Source organism: Vicugna pacos, chromosome X (genome assembly GCF_048564905.1).
Source record: "Vicugna pacos chromosome X, VicPac4, whole genome shotgun sequence".
Taxonomy (NCBI): Eukaryota; Metazoa; Chordata; class Mammalia; order Artiodactyla; family Camelidae; genus Vicugna; species Vicugna pacos.
The window spans coordinates 86,921,181-86,942,550 of NC_133023.1; the positions used below are offsets into that span (position 1 = coordinate 86,921,181).

At 37.1% G+C, this 21,370-nt stretch overlaps 1 protein-coding gene across 1 annotated transcript in view; it reads right to left on the reverse strand.

Annotated features, from left to right (window-relative positions):
- Positions 1-21,370, reverse strand: part of TENM1 (teneurin transmembrane protein 1) — a 706,272-nt gene that overhangs the window by 204,940 nt on the left and 479,962 nt on the right. The window contains exon 14 of the mRNA XM_072956695.1: positions 20,306-20,506. Coding sequence (XP_072812796.1) covers positions 20,306-20,506 — 201 coding nt within the window. The remainder of the gene's footprint in view (positions 1-20,305; positions 20,507-21,370) is intronic.

Below are 21,370 nucleotides of genomic sequence, written 5' to 3' on the forward strand. Positions count from 1 at the left end.
AGAAATACTGAGATTCTTGGACAATGTGATCTTCTCTATAAATTCACCAGAAGAGGCAAGAGGTGGTTGATGAAGTGAAAGTGAGGGTTAAATATTCAGGGAAAATAATACCTGGCCTCCATTCACTAACATATTCATCTTTAAGAACCTCCCCTACCCCTTCCTGTGTCATCACAAGAAAGTAAAACCTCTAAGTAAACATATAGAACCTAAGAACCATGAAAAATCTGTATATTTAAATCAGTAGCATTCAAACTTCTTTACCCTGCAGAATTACTCCTACTCTTGGGAATTCAATTCGACCCATCATTTTCTTACTTATTCAGAGAGATGAGGTAAGACTTTCATGACGCTCAGGCTGGGAATTTTTGGAATATATTGGTTTATCCATCCCACCCTTACTGATTGGTAACACTCCAAATTCTTAGGTGTGTTCGGTTACTTTCTAGACTTTCTATTCCATTTCACGATGTGTTTATTTAGGCATCAATACCTACTTGTTTTATTTACTTCAGTTTCAGAACACATTTTGACATCTGGTAGGGCAAATTATCACTCATTACTCAGTAGAGTTTTATAATTTTGTTCACAGTTCTGCACAGTTTATATTATTTAATCCTAAGAATTTTTTTTGCTTCTGTAAGCATGATTTTTTCCCCTTACATTTTCTGTCTCCCCCTGTAACCCCTGTGGCTACCATCCTTTCTAACGTTGCCTAATCTTCCTAGTCTTTTTCCTTGTCAAATGCCACAAACATCTATTTTAAACACTTGCCTCCATTTATATATTATATACAAGTTTCCTAATTTTTATTTATGTTGTCTTTATTACATGCCATTACAAGTAGTTAAAAATACATTCTCATTGTAAAACTTTCGACTACAGATAAAACAATAATACATCTTGAGCCACCAGTCAGTTACTTCTCAAGAGGGTAACCACCAAAAACTCTACTAAAAATTCTCTCTGGATATCCTTCTATGCATTAAATTAATAGAGATACATGACTAAATGGCATTTAACCTAAATGGTATAATATTGTATATATTTTTCTTGAACTGAGAAATATTTTCAAGACATATTGTAGTTCATTTAGAACTAATTCCTTTGGTATACAGCATACCCTACACAAAGTCTGGATATTCTATAGTTTAATCTTTACAAATGGACATTTAGATAGTTTCTATACTTTTTTCTATTATAAATAATGCCTCTTTGTGCACATGTGCCAGCATTTCTTTAGGATATTTCTTAGAAATAGAATTACTGGGATGAAGGCTATGTATATTTTAAATTTTGATAGATATTGATAAAAGACTGTAGCAATGAACACACCCACAAGGAGAGTAAGAGAACACTTGTTTCTAGACTCTTGACATATGTGAATGAAGAGTGAAAAAAGAAGTCTCTTTTTGATTTGTATTTCCCTGATTACGAGTGAATTAAGTATCTTCTCCAGTTGCTTTCCTAAAGACCATCAAGATGGGTTTGAACAGATTTCAGAATGGCCATAGTATAGTGTATAATGTTCAGAGGCCAGAGTTACACCATGCGCTCTGAGGACACAAAGCAAATGATGCAATCAAATGATTTGACATAACTTCACGACTACAATCAACTAAACCCTCTGCCTACAGGAGACTGCCCAGATTATTCCTGAATCTTCATAGGCAGATGAGCAAATTGCTGTTCAAACCACCTAAAAAGGGAAGGCCACAATTTGCCATCACAAGCAATTCTGATTTTTAAATGACCCTCTCCCCCTATGAAATTCCCTCACATGGCCAAACTTGATTTCTTTTGCTGCATTTTACTTCTGTCTTTTTACTCTATATTTTCATAGGGTTGGGAACACCTGGTCACTATGACCTATCTGAATGCTTTAAGTACTTGAAGACTATTACTAAGTCTCATAAAGTTTCTTTTCTCAAATGAACAGGGGCCTTAACCTGTCTTCAAGGATCTTTTTGTCCATGACTTTAAATTATGGTGCTTTCTATATTTCTAAATTCTGCAAGTCTCTAATACAGTAAAGAGTTAAGAAGAAAAAGATACCCCCAATCTAGTGAAAAATGCTGTGGATACTTTGGCAAATTTCCTTCCACTCTGTACTTCAATGCACTTTGTTGACATATCAGACACATCTTTTTTTAGCTTTACTTTTGGGCTTCCTATATCTTGAGCACTTTCTAATATAAATTAAAATTCTTTATAAACATTATAATGGCAACATGATATCCCCAAATGCACCCTATTTTACTAACCATTCTGATACTATGGCACATTTAAGTGGTGGCTGATTTCCTTCTATTTTGAATAACAGAAATACTGTTTGGATTACCATTCTGTTTGTATGTCCCATTTCCACAACATATAGGATTTAGCAAGTAGCAGGTGCTTAATAAAAGCCTGCTACCTTACACAGAGCCTCAATAAGTTATTTCCAGGACTGAACTCATTCTTCTCATTTTATGGAAATTATTATTATATATGATCAAGGTTACAACCAAACAAAGTACAAAATAACACCAGTATGTCCCTGAAGAATAAGTAATAGGAGTTACCTAGAAGAAGGGGATAGATTGTATCTTGTGACTCCACTTGAAAAGGAGTTGCTAGAGACCCAAGGAGACAGGAGAATAGAATAGAACAAAACTATAGGCACCTGTATTGACAGAGACTGGGTTCAATCCTTATGATAGGGAAATCCAGATAAAGTTGAGAAAGATTTCTTAAATCCTTCTCATGCAGGGATAGCTGAAGATAAATGTTTTCAGCATGGAGATGTTTTACATTATTAAGTACCTGGCCCTGTGAAAAATACAGAAACCCTTTGGGCAAGTTAGCTTACACCTGAAGCAGCGTGAATAAATGAAAGATCCAGAGAGGTGAGTATGCACTTGAGTTTATGTGTATTCTAATTTGGATTATTTAAAGACATACCTGCTATTTAATTTTATCCTACTAACTTTTGAGTTACAGGTGGCAGGTTGGTTTTATTCCTATTTTTCAAATGCATGAGCTAAGAGCAATTAAGTAACTAGCTACATGTCTCAGAAATGACTTTTAGATCACTTTTATTTTCAGTGTACTGCTGGGAACAGAAAAAGGCCACTTCCCAGGTAATTAGAACTTCATTTTCCTCTGAAATCTAGTTTTATTGAAAATATTAGGTTGAATCATATGAAACTATCACATTTATAGGTCGAATATCAGCAATTTCATACAGTTCAATCTAATATGGGCAGGGGGGAGGTGAGTAGCTTGACCATTTCCTGCAGGCTAGTGTCACCAGCTTCCTTTGCAAAAGGATGATAGGGTCAAGTCTTCCCCTGATAAGAGGTTTGCAAGTTCTTTGCTGAATTAAGCTCTTAAACTGACATGTAACATAAGCAAAAGACAGCCTCACACCAGAAACCAAAACAGAGCAGCAAACATGGGCAGTTCAGTTTTCAAGATTTTAAGCAGGCATATGTTTTCTTTTCATTGACAATCATTGCCCTTGCCAAATCAGGATGACTGACACCCTTAATTTGCAATTTCCTAAATTTCAAGGGTTTTTTTTTTTTGATTGCTATATAATGATTTACCTAATTATTTTTTTCAAGTTGCAGTTTTTGATGTTTAATTTCAAAATCAATTTAAGATGTTTCGAGCTCCATTAATACACTGATATTGCTTCACTCATTTTCTTGCAAGGCACTTACTTTAAAAAATGCATCATTCTAATGATTTTAAATTACTCTACAGTGCACATACCAATTTACAACTATTACAAAATTTTACATTTTTTCCCAAAGCACTTCAGTTTTAAAGATGTTCTGTATTTGGAGACAGAATGAGAGTGAGTTAACTTTTAAAACAGCATGAAATACTATTTACAGCCTTTAAAATTCTCTACCCTCTCTGATGTAGCATGTAACCTTAGTAAATAAAATCTTAAGTGTTCAATGGGCATATAAAATAAGCTTAGGCTGAGGATATTATAAAATAATTTTCTTTTTATTCAAACTAATAACAATATTCTTCATAAATGGACACAAACTCATCTGTGTGTGAGAGCAGAAGTGTGTGAATGTGTGCAAATGTGCATGGGTGTGTATGAGTGGGCAAGCTCGTGTCTGAGTGCACGCATGTGTGTAATAGTGTATTTGAGGATATGTGTGACTGTGTAAGAGGGTGTTAGAGTGTGTGCATGAGTAAAAGTGGGTTTAATAGTGTGTTTGTAAGTGTTGGGGTGTATGCATGTTTGTGCATTTGTGTGGCTGTGGGCATGGTAATGTGTTTGCATGAGTGTGCAAATGTGTGACTTTCTGGTTTAAATATGTGCTGGGAGATTAAATGCTATGTGCACTTTTATTTAGGCAGTCATTAGAATGTACTCTAGGAATTCTTTTACTAGCCTCAACATAGAATGAGGGAAATGTCTGACCCCCTTCCAAATGGTGTCTATAGCACATCTATAAGATATTTGCATAAACACGCACATAATGTATACTTTGCTTGAAATTTGCAGGGAAAAAATAGCGATATTTAAATTTTGCCCCAGGATTTTGCACCTGGTTATATCAGTTTAATAGATGTAAATCAGCTGCCAAAGTTGGGAAATCTTCCTTCCTGTTGCTTCAAAAAATGTTTTTGATTACTTTATTCTCTCAGGATTCCTTATTCACAGTGACACATGTCACTTTCACAGTGATTGAGGATACTTTGAGATTGATATTTAAAAGACTGTAATTAACATCGTTTCTACCTCAGACCACTCTGAAAGTTGCAGAGGGTGCCAGGTGCATTTCTGGGACCAGACAGATGCCCATTCATTGATATATTTCCCCCCCGCCTTTTTTTTTTTTTTTTTTTTTTTGGTTAAAGTATGCTACTCTAGAAGGTAGAAGGCAAAGTCCTAGGGGCCAAAGCTATCATGTCATGAGTGCCAGGTTCAGTGCTAGAATCTTTACATACATTACTTCATTTAATCTTCACTGCAACCTTGCAAGGTAGTGTTAATTCCATGTTTGAGATGAGGTGTTGTCGCTCACAAATGTTAAATGAGTTGCTTAAGGTCATGTGGCTAATTAGGGGTGAGGCTGGCGTCAAATTCAGTCTGTCTGACTCTAAATTGTGTTCTTTGCACTACACTGTGCTGAACTTCTTTGATTGAATCTGGAAGTATGACCTTTACAGAATTTATATCTTCCCTCACTGGGCACGGGGTTTATTTGATTGCTTGCTATTCTCTGGCCCTCAATTGCCTTCTCTAATGATGATTGATATCAAGTTCATATCTATCTTAGAGGCAATGAATAAATTCGTGAACCACATTTCCAATGATGTCAAGCCTCACCATGTGTTTACTTAAGTAAACTTATTTTAGAAACTATTTATTGAATAACTATTATGTGCCAGAGGTTTTACACCCATTTTACAGATACGGGCATTGAATAAACTTATTTTAGAAACTATTTATTGAATAACTATTATGTGCCAGAAGTTTTACACCCATTTTACAGATACGGGCATTGAAGCTTCAAGATGTTAGGTAATTTGCTTAAGACCCCATAACCAGAACATGCTAACTCTACATTTCTGTCAAAAGTCCTAGATAAACTTCTCTGTTTGGCAAGGTCTGGGTAAGTCAGTGGATCTAATCAAGCCTCATTTTCATTTCTAAAATGGGAATAACAGTACTTTCAGTCCAGGACTGTTACCAGGATGAAAGACAATATACATATAGCACCTTGAACATCATAGACAGTTAATACGTGATAACAATTACCATATTCATTACAGCTAATAATGTGTACGGACCTTGGCAACAAATAGACCTAGTTTCAAAGGTTCTGCCTCCTACTGGCTATGTGATCTAAGGCACACTGCAGAATTTCTCTAGGTTTTCATTTCCTCATCTATAAAATGATGCATTCTGTAGCACCTTTTCCCAAAGTGGTTCCAAAGAACACTTTTAGCTCCACAGGATATGAGGAAACATTAAGCAAAACCTGGGTTTCCTGATCAAAGTTCTACGGGAAACTTTGGTAGACAGCTTTCCTTATGAAGCGAATGTTTAGAGTCTGTACTATGAGAATGTGATGCCAGTTTTCAAGTGGGAGCTAACACGCCGATTTCTCCTTTTATTTTTCACCATGGAAAGTTTTTTGTTTGTCTATAACATCTTGCAGGAAATAACTGCATAGAAGATACTTGGGAAATACTGACTTGTCATGAAGATTAAATGGATAATATTTGTGAAGCACATATATAGTAAGAGCTCAATAAATGTAATACTATTGTTGTCGCTATTATTACTATCATAATCATCAATATAGTCATTGATGAGCCCCACCATGGTACAGATTACCTGGGCCAGAAAAGGTATGCCTAATACATGTCCAGAAATAGAGGTCTGCCTACTATGCAGACAGGTTTTTGTCTGCCAGATTAGGGTGAGTTAGACCAGTGTTGGTAGAAGCTTCAGCAGAAAATATACTACATAATAATTACATAAAATAGAGCCCTTAGAGCCACCAAAGGATTCTTGGATGGCTAAGATTTTTCTGGAACCTCCCAGTCTGGAATTCCACTGATACAGACCCTGTTGTTGTACTGCCTTTTCTGATTGGTTTTCACATGTTGATGAGACCTTGTTTTTAACACAGGTATCTTCCTACCTATGAGAGTTCTGCTTCTTTTCCTCTCTATGTAGCTAAGAAACAATGACAACTACAAACCTTGGCAGAGGTAAGGTGAACTGCTATGAATGTCTGGCTTATATACTGGACTATCTTCCTTTTGGTCCTGATTCAGTTCCCTGACAATCTGGAAATGATTTGCCTTTATCTTTTTATATCTCCTGTCAAGGTGCTCACAGTTTGCTTAGATATATGGTCCTTTTAAAATCATCTTTGAACGTTCACCCATTCTCTGCTCCTTACAGTAGACTTAGTCACATCTTTAGGAGCAGAATTCTAGGGTGGTGGTGGGGCCTATTGCTTTTTACTAGAAGTCTTCAGGGACTATGTGGGTTGCTTCCCCATGAACCAATTTTTTAGAGATATATTTTTAGAGGGAGATGTATTAACCCAAAAGGAATTTTCCTCACAATAAAAAATGTATTTATGTACCAAACCTACTGGTACTGAAGGTTAGGATGTAGGAGAAGTCCACAAGAAACTTTTTATCTAGCCTAGAGGTCAACATTATAGATTTTATTTGCTGTATAGGAGTAGCTTCTCCTTTCTATTATCATGCTTAAGAGGGTGGAAATTAATCATTTTGTCACTGTTTTAACCCTTGGTATAGCTGTTTCAGAGCTTTTTTGCATTTATGTTTGTACTCACATTGTCAGGAGGCTCAGAGGAATGAGATGGACTGAGAGCTTTCACACTCGATTGATAATCCATTGATTCCCAAGCACCATTTCAACCCTTGCCTCATGGGTCTCAAGTGAGGGACATCTTCCATTATGAGCAGGTTGATTATAATTAAAATGGATATATTCTCTGTCCCTGCAGTCTTAGTATCTGGTATGACAAGAATATTGGATAGAGAAAAACAAACAATTCTGGCCAGGTTAATGTGGTGACCTTCATAAATGAAATAGGCCATTGGATTTTTTTTATCAAAGTCAAGTCCTGTTTATGAAATGCTTATTGCTAAGTAAAAACCCAGATCTAATATGACCTTGTGGAAAGATCCAAATATGACTTTTCCATATTGTAAAGAGGCTAGACTATGTGGCAGTTATACAAGGTATGAATTTGGAGAACAAGGTCATGGCAGCTCAGATGCCAATTGACAACTTGGTGATCTCAAGCCATCTCTATGTTTTAGTAATTCCCCCTTATAGAGCACACATGATTTTTTAAACAATCAAGCTAAATAAAGCATCTGAGGATGACTTTATGGCTGAAGAACCATCCAAGAACCACTGCAGATGACAAGCTCTAATCCGTGCCAGTGTGTTTATTAACTCTATAGGTTTTCTGGCTAGATTCAAGAGTGTTTTAACTAATTTCATGACATAAAAACTCTTTAGTCCATCCAAGTTATAAACCTATTACTTTATTAAACATTTTATCTAAAACATATGCTTGTTTCCTTCTTGAGAGACTGAAAGCCTGAGCTTCTCAGGCCTATATTCTATACAAGAAGTAGGTTATCATTAGGCAGTTAATTATTGTCCCACATTTATATTCTTTATCATATTTTGCAGAACTCTGAGTGTAATGACTTGATACTTCTCCTGTCTTAGGAAATGTAAGTATAAGCATTCTTTTATACTTCCTTGTTATGGTTTTATCGTCATAAACTAGAAGTGGATCTAATAACGGTTACCCTTGGTGTCTTATTATTGCCAAAAAGGATTATTGGTAAATTACACTAAGACCCAAATCATCATTTTTGGTAAACCTTCTCCACATATAGCTGACATTATCAACAATCCTATACTACTAGGTACTTATTCAAGTTACCTTGGTATCTGAATATGTTCAGTTTAATTTGGAAGAGACATTTAGTCCTATTTTCCAGGCTAACCCTAACACTTCCATATGCTAGAGTAGGGCTGTCCAATAGAAATATAATATGAGCCTCAAATGCAAGCCACAAAAGTTACTCAAAACTTTCTAGTAGCCACATTAAAAATTTTTTAAATACACGTGAAATTAATTTTAATGTATTTTATTTAACCCAATATATCCAAAGTATTATCATTTCAACAAGTCATCAATATGGTAACTAATAAGGAGATACTTTAATTCATTTTTCATATTAAATCTTGAAGAGGATCCACAAGTGAACTGTCTCACTAGTCTCAATACAAAGAAAAGATTTATTCCCACTGAGCTATGGGTTTGTCTTTATGTTGAGGACACGGTAAATCACAGAACTGATTATGTTGCCCTGTTGTGTTGGTTGGAAGCTTGAAAACTACAATGAAATTTGATGTTATTTAGCTGTGCACATGACTTCCTTAAATAAAGATTACACTTCTCAGCTTCCTTTGCATCTAGGTGTGATCATGTGAATTATTGGTCAATGAGATATAAGTGAATGTTTCCAGCCATAGCACCAGCGAAGTTTCCTTAAAAGAGAAGGGATAGGCCCTTTACCTCTCCATTCATTCATCTTGCCTGGAATGAAGATGTGGTGGCTGGAGCATTGGCTGCTATTGTGTACTTTGAAGATAAAGGTCCCATCTTAGGGATAGTAGAGGTATGAGCCAGAAGAAACTTTCTTTCTGGAATTATCATACAAACCTTGGACCTCCTACCTCTAGATTTCTTTTTGTGAGAGTAAGGCCACACTTATATTTTGTTTAAGCCACTCTTTTTTATTTCCTGTCACTGAACTTAATCTTAGCAGACAGACAAGGAATATAAATTTTCCTTGAATGTGATTTTATAATGAATAGCAGGACTTAAAGCAAATGGGGTGAAAAGATAGAATAAATACATTTTAGCCAACTTTTCGGTGAAACACCTATTCTACAAACACAAGAAACAATACTATTTGGGTAGGGACAAAAAATATGATGACTTTGAAGTAGAAAGAATTTTCATACTCCTTTAAATTAATTCAGCTTTACAGTGTCTGAAAATGAATTTCTTTGAGACAGCTACTAATTTATCTTCTACTTACAAAAGATTTGTCTTTGAAATGCATCTTTACAATGAGAACTGAAATATAATGACAATAATGGCTACCATTTATTATTATAATTTAACATCTATTATGGGAGAAGCACTATGCTAGGTGTTTCACACATATTATCTCATTTAACCCTTACAACTACCTTAACAAAGTAAGAATTATTTCCCCATTTTATAGGAGAGGCTCAGATAAACTAATTAACTTACTCAAGGTCACACAGTAATTCTTAGAAGCAAAGCTGGAATCTGAGTTCCTTTCTGTCTGAATTTTTCTATGCTGAATCTATGACAATTTTCATAACATTGTTTTTTTTTCTCCAACACTGACTCAGATCACTTTCAATAACCTACTTCTACCCTAAATCATAACATTCTGATATTCAAGGAAGAGATGCTGGGATCCTGCTCAGTGCTAGTTTTCTAGAGATTTAGTGGAAGTGCTGACAATGGAAAGGTAACATCTGTTGAACAAGGCTCTCTGAATGGTATATTGGACAAAAGGTCTAAACCAGAAATCATGAGACTTGTCTCCCATATTAACCATGTGCTTAATCAGCTGCATGACCTTACACAAATCATTCAGCCTTTCTAGGCCTCAGTTTTCTCTTCTACAAAAGGAAGGGCAAAACTAGATGATCCCTAAAATCTAATCTAGTGTCAATATTCCATGATTATGCAAAATCTGTCAAAGAAGAAATAAACGAAGGCAGTTGGAAAAGGAAGTAGGCAATAGTATTTAGAATGTTTTAACTTACATTGCTTGAGATGCAGAATTCAATTTTAAAAATGAATGGACCTAGAAGAGAAGTGTGTGGGAAGCTCTCTTTGATTGTTGAAACTGTTTACTCTTGACTCCACTGTTAACTTTAACTGCTTTGGCTTCAGAAATATCTTTTGAACAATACTTCTAAGAACGTTCTTCCGATGCACACTAAGCAAACTAGTCTGCTGACATAGAATAAACTCTTCTGGGTTTGTTGGCCTGTTAGGTCTTTACCCATACCATAGTAGAAAATATTCTTGATTTAATTGGAACTTAATTTTTTCTCCACTCAGAGTGAAAAAAAATATTAAAAATAAATTGAAATGTGAATTTAGCTGGCTGATGAGCCTAAGAGTACATGGAGTCAGAGCTCTGTCTGCTGATCTGGGTGACCTAGAGTTTTGATGAGGGTCCAGAGTAGGGAAACGATAGCTAAACCTCGGGCCTTCACAGGATCAGGGATCCATATTCAAAACCAATCTGGAAGAAAATATGCCTTGCAAAGACAGACTAGAAGAAAATGATCTCTCAGGCTTGGGTCTGAAGATGTTAAATAACAAGCCTCCTCTGATCCTTCACGGCCACTAGCCAGGTTTCATGTGGGTTTGGGGCCTGAATTTGTACTAGTGGTATGGTGCAAAAAACTGTAACCTGAGATTTTTAATTTAAACTTTAAATTAGTACAAATAATCACTATGTTGTATACATGAAACTAATGTAATATTGCAAATCAACTATATGACAATAAAAAAGAAAATAGTTTACTCTGATCTGCAGTGCAGACAGGTTCCTGACAGAAGCAAATGGAAATCCTCCTCAGACTGAGAATTTCAACATATTTGAACCCACAATAAAAAAATAACAAAAACAAGAAGGCAAGCCATCATCTGCAAGAGTTGACAGAAACAAGAAACCATAACCTAGACCCACACTCGCAGTCTTAACATGATCTATTCATCAGATACAGCATATAAAAACATCATTATGTTTAATATGTTTAAAGAAAAGAGAGGAAACAAAAAGACAGGATTAAGGAACAAGAAATTACCAAAAACGAATGCAGCATATTTGAAAAACAAACTAAATTAACATTTTAGAAATACAAAGCAATCACTGAAATTAAAACTTTAATGGAAAGGTTAAACATCATAATAAACACAGTTGGAAGAGATATTTAGTGAGCCAGAAGACAAATTCGAAGAAATTACCTCTCATATAACAGGGAAGTTAGACGTGGAAAACAGGAAAAAAAAGAAAAAGACACAGAGGCCAGAATGGCACAGTCTAATGGAACTTCCAAAAGGAGATAACAGAGAAGGTGGGAAAACCAAGATTCAATGAGATAATGAATAAGCATTTTCTATGATTTATGACGAACATGGGTCATTATATTCATGAAACTCAGCAAGTCATAAGCAGGATAAAAAAATTAATCCACATTGATCTTTAAAATAGGATATTGGGCTGTGAATTCTATTGCCAACCTCAACTCTGAAGCACACACAGTAAAGTAACATTTTTCCTGTGTCTCATAGCAAATTAGTTCCTTCAGCTACAAAATGAGGAAACTTACTACCTATGCTGCTTGTACCTTATGGACGTTATGAAAGTGATGGAAACCTCTGTGCTAGGTTACTGGGAATGTGGAAGTCCAAGTCCAAATCAAGTTCTTTACAGCAGATGTGAAAATCGATTCAGAATTTCTGTGAGCTCCACCTTATTAAGTTTCGAGGTGAAAATGTCCTTACTCTTTAACAAAGGACTAATCTCTGTCCTTCCTATGCCTCTTCTCCTTCTTTCAAATGACTCAGAAGAATATATAGAGAGCAAATCTTTGGGACAGTCCTGAAGGTATTTCGTATCATCAAAGCCTAATATGCAATCCACATTCTAATAACGACCCCGGCTTATGGCCATAATGATGAAATAAAGAAAATAGATATGTAAGTATTTGGGGGAAAAAATGAAAACCACCAGATAAATGCAGGATGTTTTTATCACAGGAATAAAAGTCTCCTTCAGTTTATTTGGGGGAGGTGTATGGACTGCTCTGCAATCTCTCTAAGTATCTGATTTTGCACAGGATTGGGATCACTTGTTCTGATTCTTCCCCAGGTCCCGGCCGCTGATTTTGCGCAATTGAATTCTGGCTTCCTTTGCACTCTCAGCCATGTCCACTACAGAGCCTTTCTACCTCCTCCTCCCCTGTCAGAGGCAGGTCAGACTGAGGAGGTGGGCACCCAGGGGGTCACTTGCCCCTTAGGAGCTCACCTCCAGGGTCAAGTACACCTTTTAGCTGTACCCTTTTCTAGGTCTATTTTCATTTCATGTAGATAAACACGAATTGAGAAAAACACCAAATAGCAAATGAATTTGGAATTCAGAATAAGAGTCTGGGTCAATGATAGGCATGCATCTAATAGTACAGCACAAAATTTTCCTGTTTTCTTTTGATGCACCTATTGGTCTATCCAAATGCATTCCATATTATGAACTGTACTTTAACCATGTACATAAGTGTGCATCCTTGCATTCATGTTTACTTAATTATATTTTCTTGCCTCACAATTGCCACCTTATTTTAATATACGTCCCTGGTTGGAAAAACACTTTTAAAGCTTTAATGTCCTTGAACAGTCAGTAGAGTTAGCTCAGATTTACAGAGAAGCAGCTGCAGATTTACCTCTTAGTTCAAACTTGTCAAATTGTCACATTGCACTGGATTTTTGCATTGCTGCCTGCTAATGATGGCATAACAGGTGTGGTTTTTATTGTCTTAGAACAAAACGTAAAAGATGTATTTTGAAAACATTTGATATTCAATGTGCTTTGAATCACCTCACTGTATACACACAATCTTATGGCTATTAAATGAATTCTCTTTTATAAAGATAAGGAATTTTTGAATCTGAGAATATTTGGGGGTTCAATTTCCATTTTCACTTGAGACAAAAAAAGCTTAGGGGGTGACAAACCATCTCTGAGTAGGATGTATTGCTAGGAAATCATGATAATAGTAAGATTTTTTTCCACTTTATATCTACCTCCTGAAGATATTTCTATGGATTCAGTCTTACACATTTAATTTGACTTGGAATTCTCTTAAGGATGTTTTTGGGTTGTATATCTAGTGCCACCAATGAACTTCACTTACTGATTTACTAAATCAAGAGTTAATGTTTTGACCTCATTGTAGTGTTAATGATGTAGCTACTATGTTCCAAGCAGGAATTTGTTTTAATAAATCAGTCAAATCAGAGTCACCTTAAGGTTTATCCTTTATTTCTACTGAGTAGGGAAATAATTACTTTAAAGTAAATTTGATCAGAGGTTGTCATACTTTGAATAGCAAGTTAAAGATAATTAAGCCTACATAGGAATTAGTCAGAAGCCTTTTGTCCCCTAAAAAGCACTATAAAACTTCCTATCGTGTTTCAGTGAGTAGCTGTCTATATTTGGGCTTTTCTTTAAGTCCAGGGAACTTGTAGCATTATAATATATTAATATTGTTTGCTAACTAACAGCAAACTTTTTTTCCTGAGAACTCAGTTACTGTTCCGAACATATTCAGGTCAGTGTCCTGAACCAGACAGGGAAAAGATTGTAGATCCTAGGTTCCTAATCTGGGTGCATTGATTATCTTTTTTCTACTGAAGATGCAAAATTTTAGTTACTTTATATATGAGCAGATTTTTCTCTTCAGTGGCATGACGAATGACTACATGGTTGTACGTGTAGCATGTGCATTAGATTTTGAACAAAGTTTCTTTATCTGTAGGAAAAATACAGTGTACACACTAATCATTTCAAATGGCCTAGTCAATACCTAGAGACTGCAGGAAAGTGATGTGTTATATGTGATAGACATGTAGAATCAGATGAAAACATTTTCATTATTGGCACTTTCAGTAAAGGGGAAAACAAATAATGTTTTTTAAGCATATGATACTTGTAAAATCAAGGAAAGTTTTCCTAGCAACAATAATCACATGAGCCTTTTACAACTTCCTCCTGTAATTATCTGTTTTATTAGTAGATGCATATCACCATCCATTAGGGAACACTTAAAAACAGAACAAGATATTGTTATATACACACGTTTGTGTGTGTGTGCATGTATATCTCTATAAATAGAGGCAGATTCTCAAACAACATGGTTTACATATCAAAGTGTGGGTTTCCTCATAACAAAAACAAAACAATTTAAAATTAATATTTTCTCACCATAAACAATATGGAGTTAAGAGAATTTATGGACTGTATCCATGAGCCATTCATTATCAGTGTCAACAGCTCAATATACGGGATCAAGAATCATAGATCTCAGTGCTGAAAGGGGCCTCAAGGGCCACCTGGCTAATCTTCTACCATTTCAAAAATGAGGCAGCTGAGACTCAAAGAAGTTCAATGAGTTACTCAAGGAAACTGTGCTGTGAATACACACACACATGCACACACACACTGTTGTCTTTCTGATGGACAAGATGACCACACGTCATAGGATAGCCTGAAAACAAATCTCCTTGTAACAGAGCCTTATGGGAGCTTCAGGAACTAACCCTGCTTGGATGGGGTACATGACGATAGTACCTCAGGTGATTTCTGTTATATAGCAAGTATATATATTTATGTCTGAGGTTCAGCAATACCTAAGGGCCTAATATTCCATCTCTCTAGCTGATTAATCCAGTTCTAAGATCCAGTATAACAAGAGTGGATCACGGCAGAGAAGGGCGGAAGCTGTCCTCTCTTTGTGAATGCTTACGTTCTGTGAATTTCACGGTCAGTTATCTGAAACTAACAATAGACGGAGTGGCTGAGAGAAGTTTCACCCAGAAGAGAGGAGTACAAAGCTCTAAATTCTTTTATGCTCCCCCTCAAAGACTACTTGACCAGGAAAAGCCAGATTTTACAAAAGAAATGTAGTAGCTGCCTTTTACAACGCTGATATTAGAGGCCAGGGCCAGTTTCCTTAGTATAGGCTAAATGTATTAGTGAGATTTCATGGCAAGAAGTTACATTTTAAGGAGCAAGATTTGACCTGCAGTATATCCAAATCTAAAGTATGTTATAACAAACTTCCATTGTATTCCTCTTGAGGTATTTTTAAAGACTAATGAGTTAACCTTTGTGAAGTACCGTGAGACTTTCAGGTTAAAGAAGCCTATATCAAGTATCAATTCAGTGCTGCTAACAATACTCAATGTACCTGGAAAACAGACTGAAAATAATCAGTAAACCATTCACTGCAGTCCCCTTGGTGTCAGAGCAGCACGGTTAACATGCTAACAGCTAAGCTTCATGTGCTTAGAGGAAGAAAATGATCAATGGCAAAGAGCATATCCACCTTTGAAATGACATGATCCATTATAAGAATCAGATGTTAAATTGCTTCCTGTACTGAGCACACTCAATTAAAAGTCTGCACAGTGAGATCATCTTGATGGTTAAATATGCTCTGTGGGAACAACCTTTATGGAGCTTAAAAATCACAGAAGGACTATTCCTACCCTGACACCGGAGATTTGGAACGCATTTCCTTCCCCTTTTTTTCAAGTTGGTAGTTTTATTAGGAAGCCTTTTGCCTGAGAGACTGCTGAGTTTTGGGTCATACCTATTTATCCTTTTGCTTCTTTGAGCAAGAGATGCCTCCAGTGTTCTTTTTCTATTGGGTCTGGAGTGGATGAATGTGGCTTGAGCCCATATTCTAATTTAGTCCACATTTAGTCCACACTGTATCTGGACAAAAACGTGTCATCCATGCACTTGATATTTGATGCCCTTCATCTCCTAGAGCTTCCCCTTTTCAGGAAATTAATCTATTCACCTGAGTCTCTGCTCCTTGTCTAACTCTTCCCTCGGTGGGGGTGAGAGTGGAGGGCTGAAAAGAATGCTAGATGTGGAATGAAGTCAACAGATCTGGTTTCTACTTACAGTTTTGCAACTAGCCAGATCTATGGCTCTGGACAAGTTATTTAACCTCTCTGGTCCTCAGTTTCTTCATGTTTCAAAACCTTACACACTTCTTGTTCATAGCGTACTGTCTAGCTCTCCCAGGCAGACTGGAAACTCCACTAGTGCAGGAATCTTCGTATTCCTCACTGATGTAGCCTGAGAGCCCAGCACATGGCACATAGTAAGTGCTCAAGGAAAATATGTTTAAGAGATGAATACTTCAAATCTCCATTAGCAGTGTTGCCAGGCACTCAGTCAGCCAATGTAGAAATCATAGAGTTCCCGTGTCCCCTACATACATAGCAACCAAGTCTTTATTTCCTAACCCCTCTGATGTCTGTCCTTTGTCTCTCATCCACAATTGCCTTTATATCAAGTTTTCAACTTTTTTTTTTTGTTTTACTATATCCTGCAAGCCATTCTGGAGTGATCTGTCTAAAATGCAAACATGGTCATGATACGAACCTCTTTACACCCCTCCAATGGCTCTTGCATTGTCCTCCGGATCACGTCCAAGCTCCTAAGTATGACATGCAAAGCCCTTCATGACCTATGAAGTCTTCTGTGACCACTTCCTAGACCTTCAGGCAATGTTAAATCCACCTTGCACACTGCGTCTTTCTCTCTTTTGTAGCACTTAGTGACATATATGGATGATGCTCTCATTTCTCTCATTATTTGATTTGTTTTGGTGAGGAAGCATGGTTTCAGGTGAGGGAGGCGTGGGGTAGGGTTTAGGGTGCTTCATCTGGACGACAGGAAAGGAGGCCGGGTGGAGAGGCATGTTCAGAATTAGCCTTTGCCTCCCCTTCTAAGAGATCTTCTCTGCTGACAGGACCAGTGCATGTTTTTGTGTATTAGGTGGTGGGGGAGTGCTGGGCAAAGAGAAACTCTCAGTACATTGAACTTAATGTTGAGTCATTTGAAATACAAAAATTTGAATTTGTGCAACTGGTGAGTAGTATATTATCAGGAATTTTACCCAATTCTGAGGCTTCAGGAAGGAGATATAAGGGACCGAGGGAGAAATTGTTTGATATAGAGCTTCTGATCAATCAATAAGTGTTTTTAAAGTTATATCTGAAGGGGTAAGTTTTGGACTTGATGTTAAGAACCCTATCATGGTAGAGATATTAAAATGTCAGTGTTCTCTAGGGGTTCTGACTTTCTTTCTCACCTCTGCACTCTTCTTGGGCAATAACATGTATTCCTATGGTCTGAACTATGTCCCAAATATTTGTCTCTGGTTCAGGACTCTTCTGTAAGTTCCATCCTTGACCATCAGTCCCTCATTGGACAGATTCACCTGCAGACACCGCAACTCAGTGCATCCACCACTGAGCTCACCATGTCCTGTCCCTCTGCCCCAAACCTGCTTTTCCACCTACAATTTTTCTCTCTCAGCTTCCTTTGACCCAGCACCCAAAGTCGTTTTCCCTGATTCCTCTTGTCTCCTCTGCCCTGGTGACTCCTTTCTGGTCTCTGTCTGCTTCACCATTCTCACAATGACGCTTTCAGGGCAGGCCCTCCCCATCCTCTCACGCCTGGACTGCCCCTGTAATCACACTGCACTTACGTCACTACAGCATCCATCTCTGATGGTCCTCTCAGTTGCTGTCAGAGGTGTCTACCTAAAATGCACTTTGTTATAAACCACTCAGCGGCTTCTTATTGTGTCAAGAGGAAATGCAAATTCCTCCACCTGGTGTGTAAATAAAATTCTCTGTGTTCTGGTCCCTTCCCATCTCTCCAACCCAATGACTTGAAAGTCCCCCAATATGCCATTTGGATTCATATCTCTATTTCTTCGTTTAAGTTATTCTTTCTGCCTGGAATGTTCTTTCCTCTCTCGTCCACCTGATAAACATGTAATCATCTTAGTAGTGTTCATTCAAGTGTTAAAACTTCTGCACAGTCTCCCTGACTACAGAATCTCTTCTCGTGGAAATTACCCACTGCTCCCTCTTTGTCTTCTGTGGCACGTGGCCCTGGACACAGTCCATCAGTGATACCTTGCTATACACGGTGAATTAGGTGAGGGGCTCCCAGAGGACAGTAAGTGTCCAATGGTTCAATGCATGGAGTGTGAAGTCAGAATATCTTAGCTCAAATTCTGACTCTGATACTTATAATATTAGTGACTTTGGGCAAATTATTTAACCTCTCTGTGCCTCAGTTTCCTTGTGTGTAAAGTGGGCATCATGATAGTACTTATCTCATAGGGTTGTTATGAAGATTAAGTGACCATATGTACAATACTTAAGAGTAGTGCTTAATATATCAAAATTGCTATGTAAGTGTATGCTTAATAATAATAATAACAATGCTAGTATTTCAAACTTGAAGCTCTAGGCCATGACACTGTATCTGACACATGGAAGGAGGGAAAGTACTTAATAACATTTAGTGAATAAATTAATAAGCAGGTTAGAGCTATACTGTACAGTCCCACGATACCCAGTTACTTCCCTTTTGTAACCCTCCTCTAACTTGTTCCGCGTGTGTCCTCCACTAGATTATAAGCCCCTTGTGTGCAAGGACCACGTCTGTCTTGTTCATCACTACAACCCCATCACCAAGCACCATGCCAAGCACATGGCAGGCACACCTGTATTTGCTAAGTATAAATGAATGACTTTTAAGATTTGCATTTTAGTTATTATTACATTGTCTTTAGCATTTTAATCATTTTCTGAAATTGTGAAATGTAATCCTTTCTCCTATATGATTTCTACGTGAGGCAACAAAATTTTGTGTGGTGAAGTATTACGCTAGAATTAATTCTCTTAACAGAGGGAGTCTCCTATTTCTTTAAAGCACAAGATTGCAGACTTTTTGGTTCATAAACGAATTCAGATGCTCACAGAGCACCTGTCCTTCCTGCTTATCACAAGCTATTTTTCACCCTGAACAAAATTCATCAGCAGAGGCTTTGTAGGAATTATTATTTATTAATTCTACTCATTTAGTGAGTACGTGGTCTGAGGATAAGAAAAAAAGTATAAGGAATAATCCCTTGATCCTTATTTTTGGTTTAGGTGGAAAAACAAGTCATGTACACAAATACCTATGTCACGATGCCTTTTTGACTCCCTAGCAATGTATACGGTAGGATTTCAGAGGCTCCTGTTGATGTGATCAGGAAAAGTTTTATAGAATGGTTAAAACTGTAGTTGTCCTTGGTGGCTGAGCTGGATTTTCATAGGTGGAAAGGTAATAGTGAAAAAAAAAAAGAAGTAGTAGCAGTCTACGCTGAGTTAAAGGACCTAGAGAAAAGTAGGGGTGAGGAGAGCATACAGATTACTTTAGCAGAAGGGGACATTTATCTATGCAGGATGCAGAAGTAGAAGATGAGCTGGAGATAGAGATTCAGAATAGTTTGCGGTGGGCTTTTGATAACAGCCTAGGATATCTGAAGGTTATCTATAGACAATGGAGAACTGTGGATGATGTGAGGTCAAAGAATAGGAAAAGGAAAGCAAAGCTGTGGGAACAGTAATTGGGCAGGAATATGGCAACATATAAACAGAGTAAAGTGCCTGGGCTAAGTTGAGTTTTGAAGTGATGGGACAGCCAGTGGAAATATATTGCAGATGGTTGGAAACAAAGGATTACTTAAGTTTGGGGGAGACATATATTTGAAATAATCTGTGTAGAACTGATAATAAAAGACTTGAGAATGGATGAAATAACTACAGGAGAATACAGAATGAGGACAGAGGTTCAACTACAGAACTATGACAATGAAAAATATGATTAAAAACCCAGTAGTATGTTGTATATGAAAACCCAGTAGAACACTGGCCTAGGAAATACGTGGAAGCCCCTTACGTTAAACCCACGAAGGCACACAGATCAGACTTTAAGAAATACTACCTTAAGGCAAAGACCAGTAAGAAATGGGGACTGAAGGAAGAAGAAGAAAACTCTGATGTACCTGTTGAGCAGTCAGATCCTGTCCACTTGGGATCGCAGCTGCACGTTCCAGTGTCCAGAAGAAAAGTCCCGTGTCCTGAGCACTGCTCTTGACATATAGGAAGTGGAGTTTCACAGTTGACTCCTCCCCAACCAGTAGAGCAGTGGCATTCTCCTTTAACACAGATGCCATGGCTGGAACACATTGGGTCCAAGCAGTCCTCTGAAGGCCCAGAAAAAAGGGAAAAGAGGGTGAAAAGTGAACAGGTGTGGCCAGTACACCTTAGGATAATGAAACTGAGGTACTCACATTGATTTCCTAATATTGTATCATTTATGCTATTTTAATTAGGCAATAAAATAACTCATGTAAATGCTGTGTTTCAGCCAGAAGATTATTAACACTTAAAAATATGGTAGGCTATCATAAAGCTTGCAACCTAAATTTAGAAGAAACAAACCACACATTTGTTGTGTGAAACTGTGAGCAGTGTGTAGTACTCCCACACAAATAGGTGGGTGGACCAGTGTGGGCCTTCAGTAGGAATTCCTCGGCTTTGCAAAAATGATTGAGAATTTTTGGCAAGTCACTCCTTGCCTTTTCTGAAACTGGAATCATAGCTCTCAGAAATGGCTTTTATTTGATGTGTCTAAAGGAGTCTTCATATATATTTAAGTTTGGATTATTCAAGGTATTGGGTGAGGTGACTGCTGTTGCATGAAATCATACAATATAATCAATTTCTTATAATCTCTCATTTATTTCTAAGAAGCAATGAAAATGCAACACTTTAAACATAATTTAAAAATTCTTTCCTTCGTGGCTTCTCCCTCTACCAGGACACTGTGGCATAGTTTTCAATTCTTTAGAATGTCATGGACTCAATTATTTTTGTCTCTGATTCTGTGAAGTCTGGAAATTTTTGGACACATTCTGACAAACACTCTATTTTAGAAGTAGTTTCCTATGTTAAACTGAGTGACCATTCCATGGGAAATAGGAAAGCTGATTTTCAAATTTCTGCTCTTCTTATACAAATGAGACTCAGATAACTTAAGCACGATGAGGAATTATGCTTTGAATGAC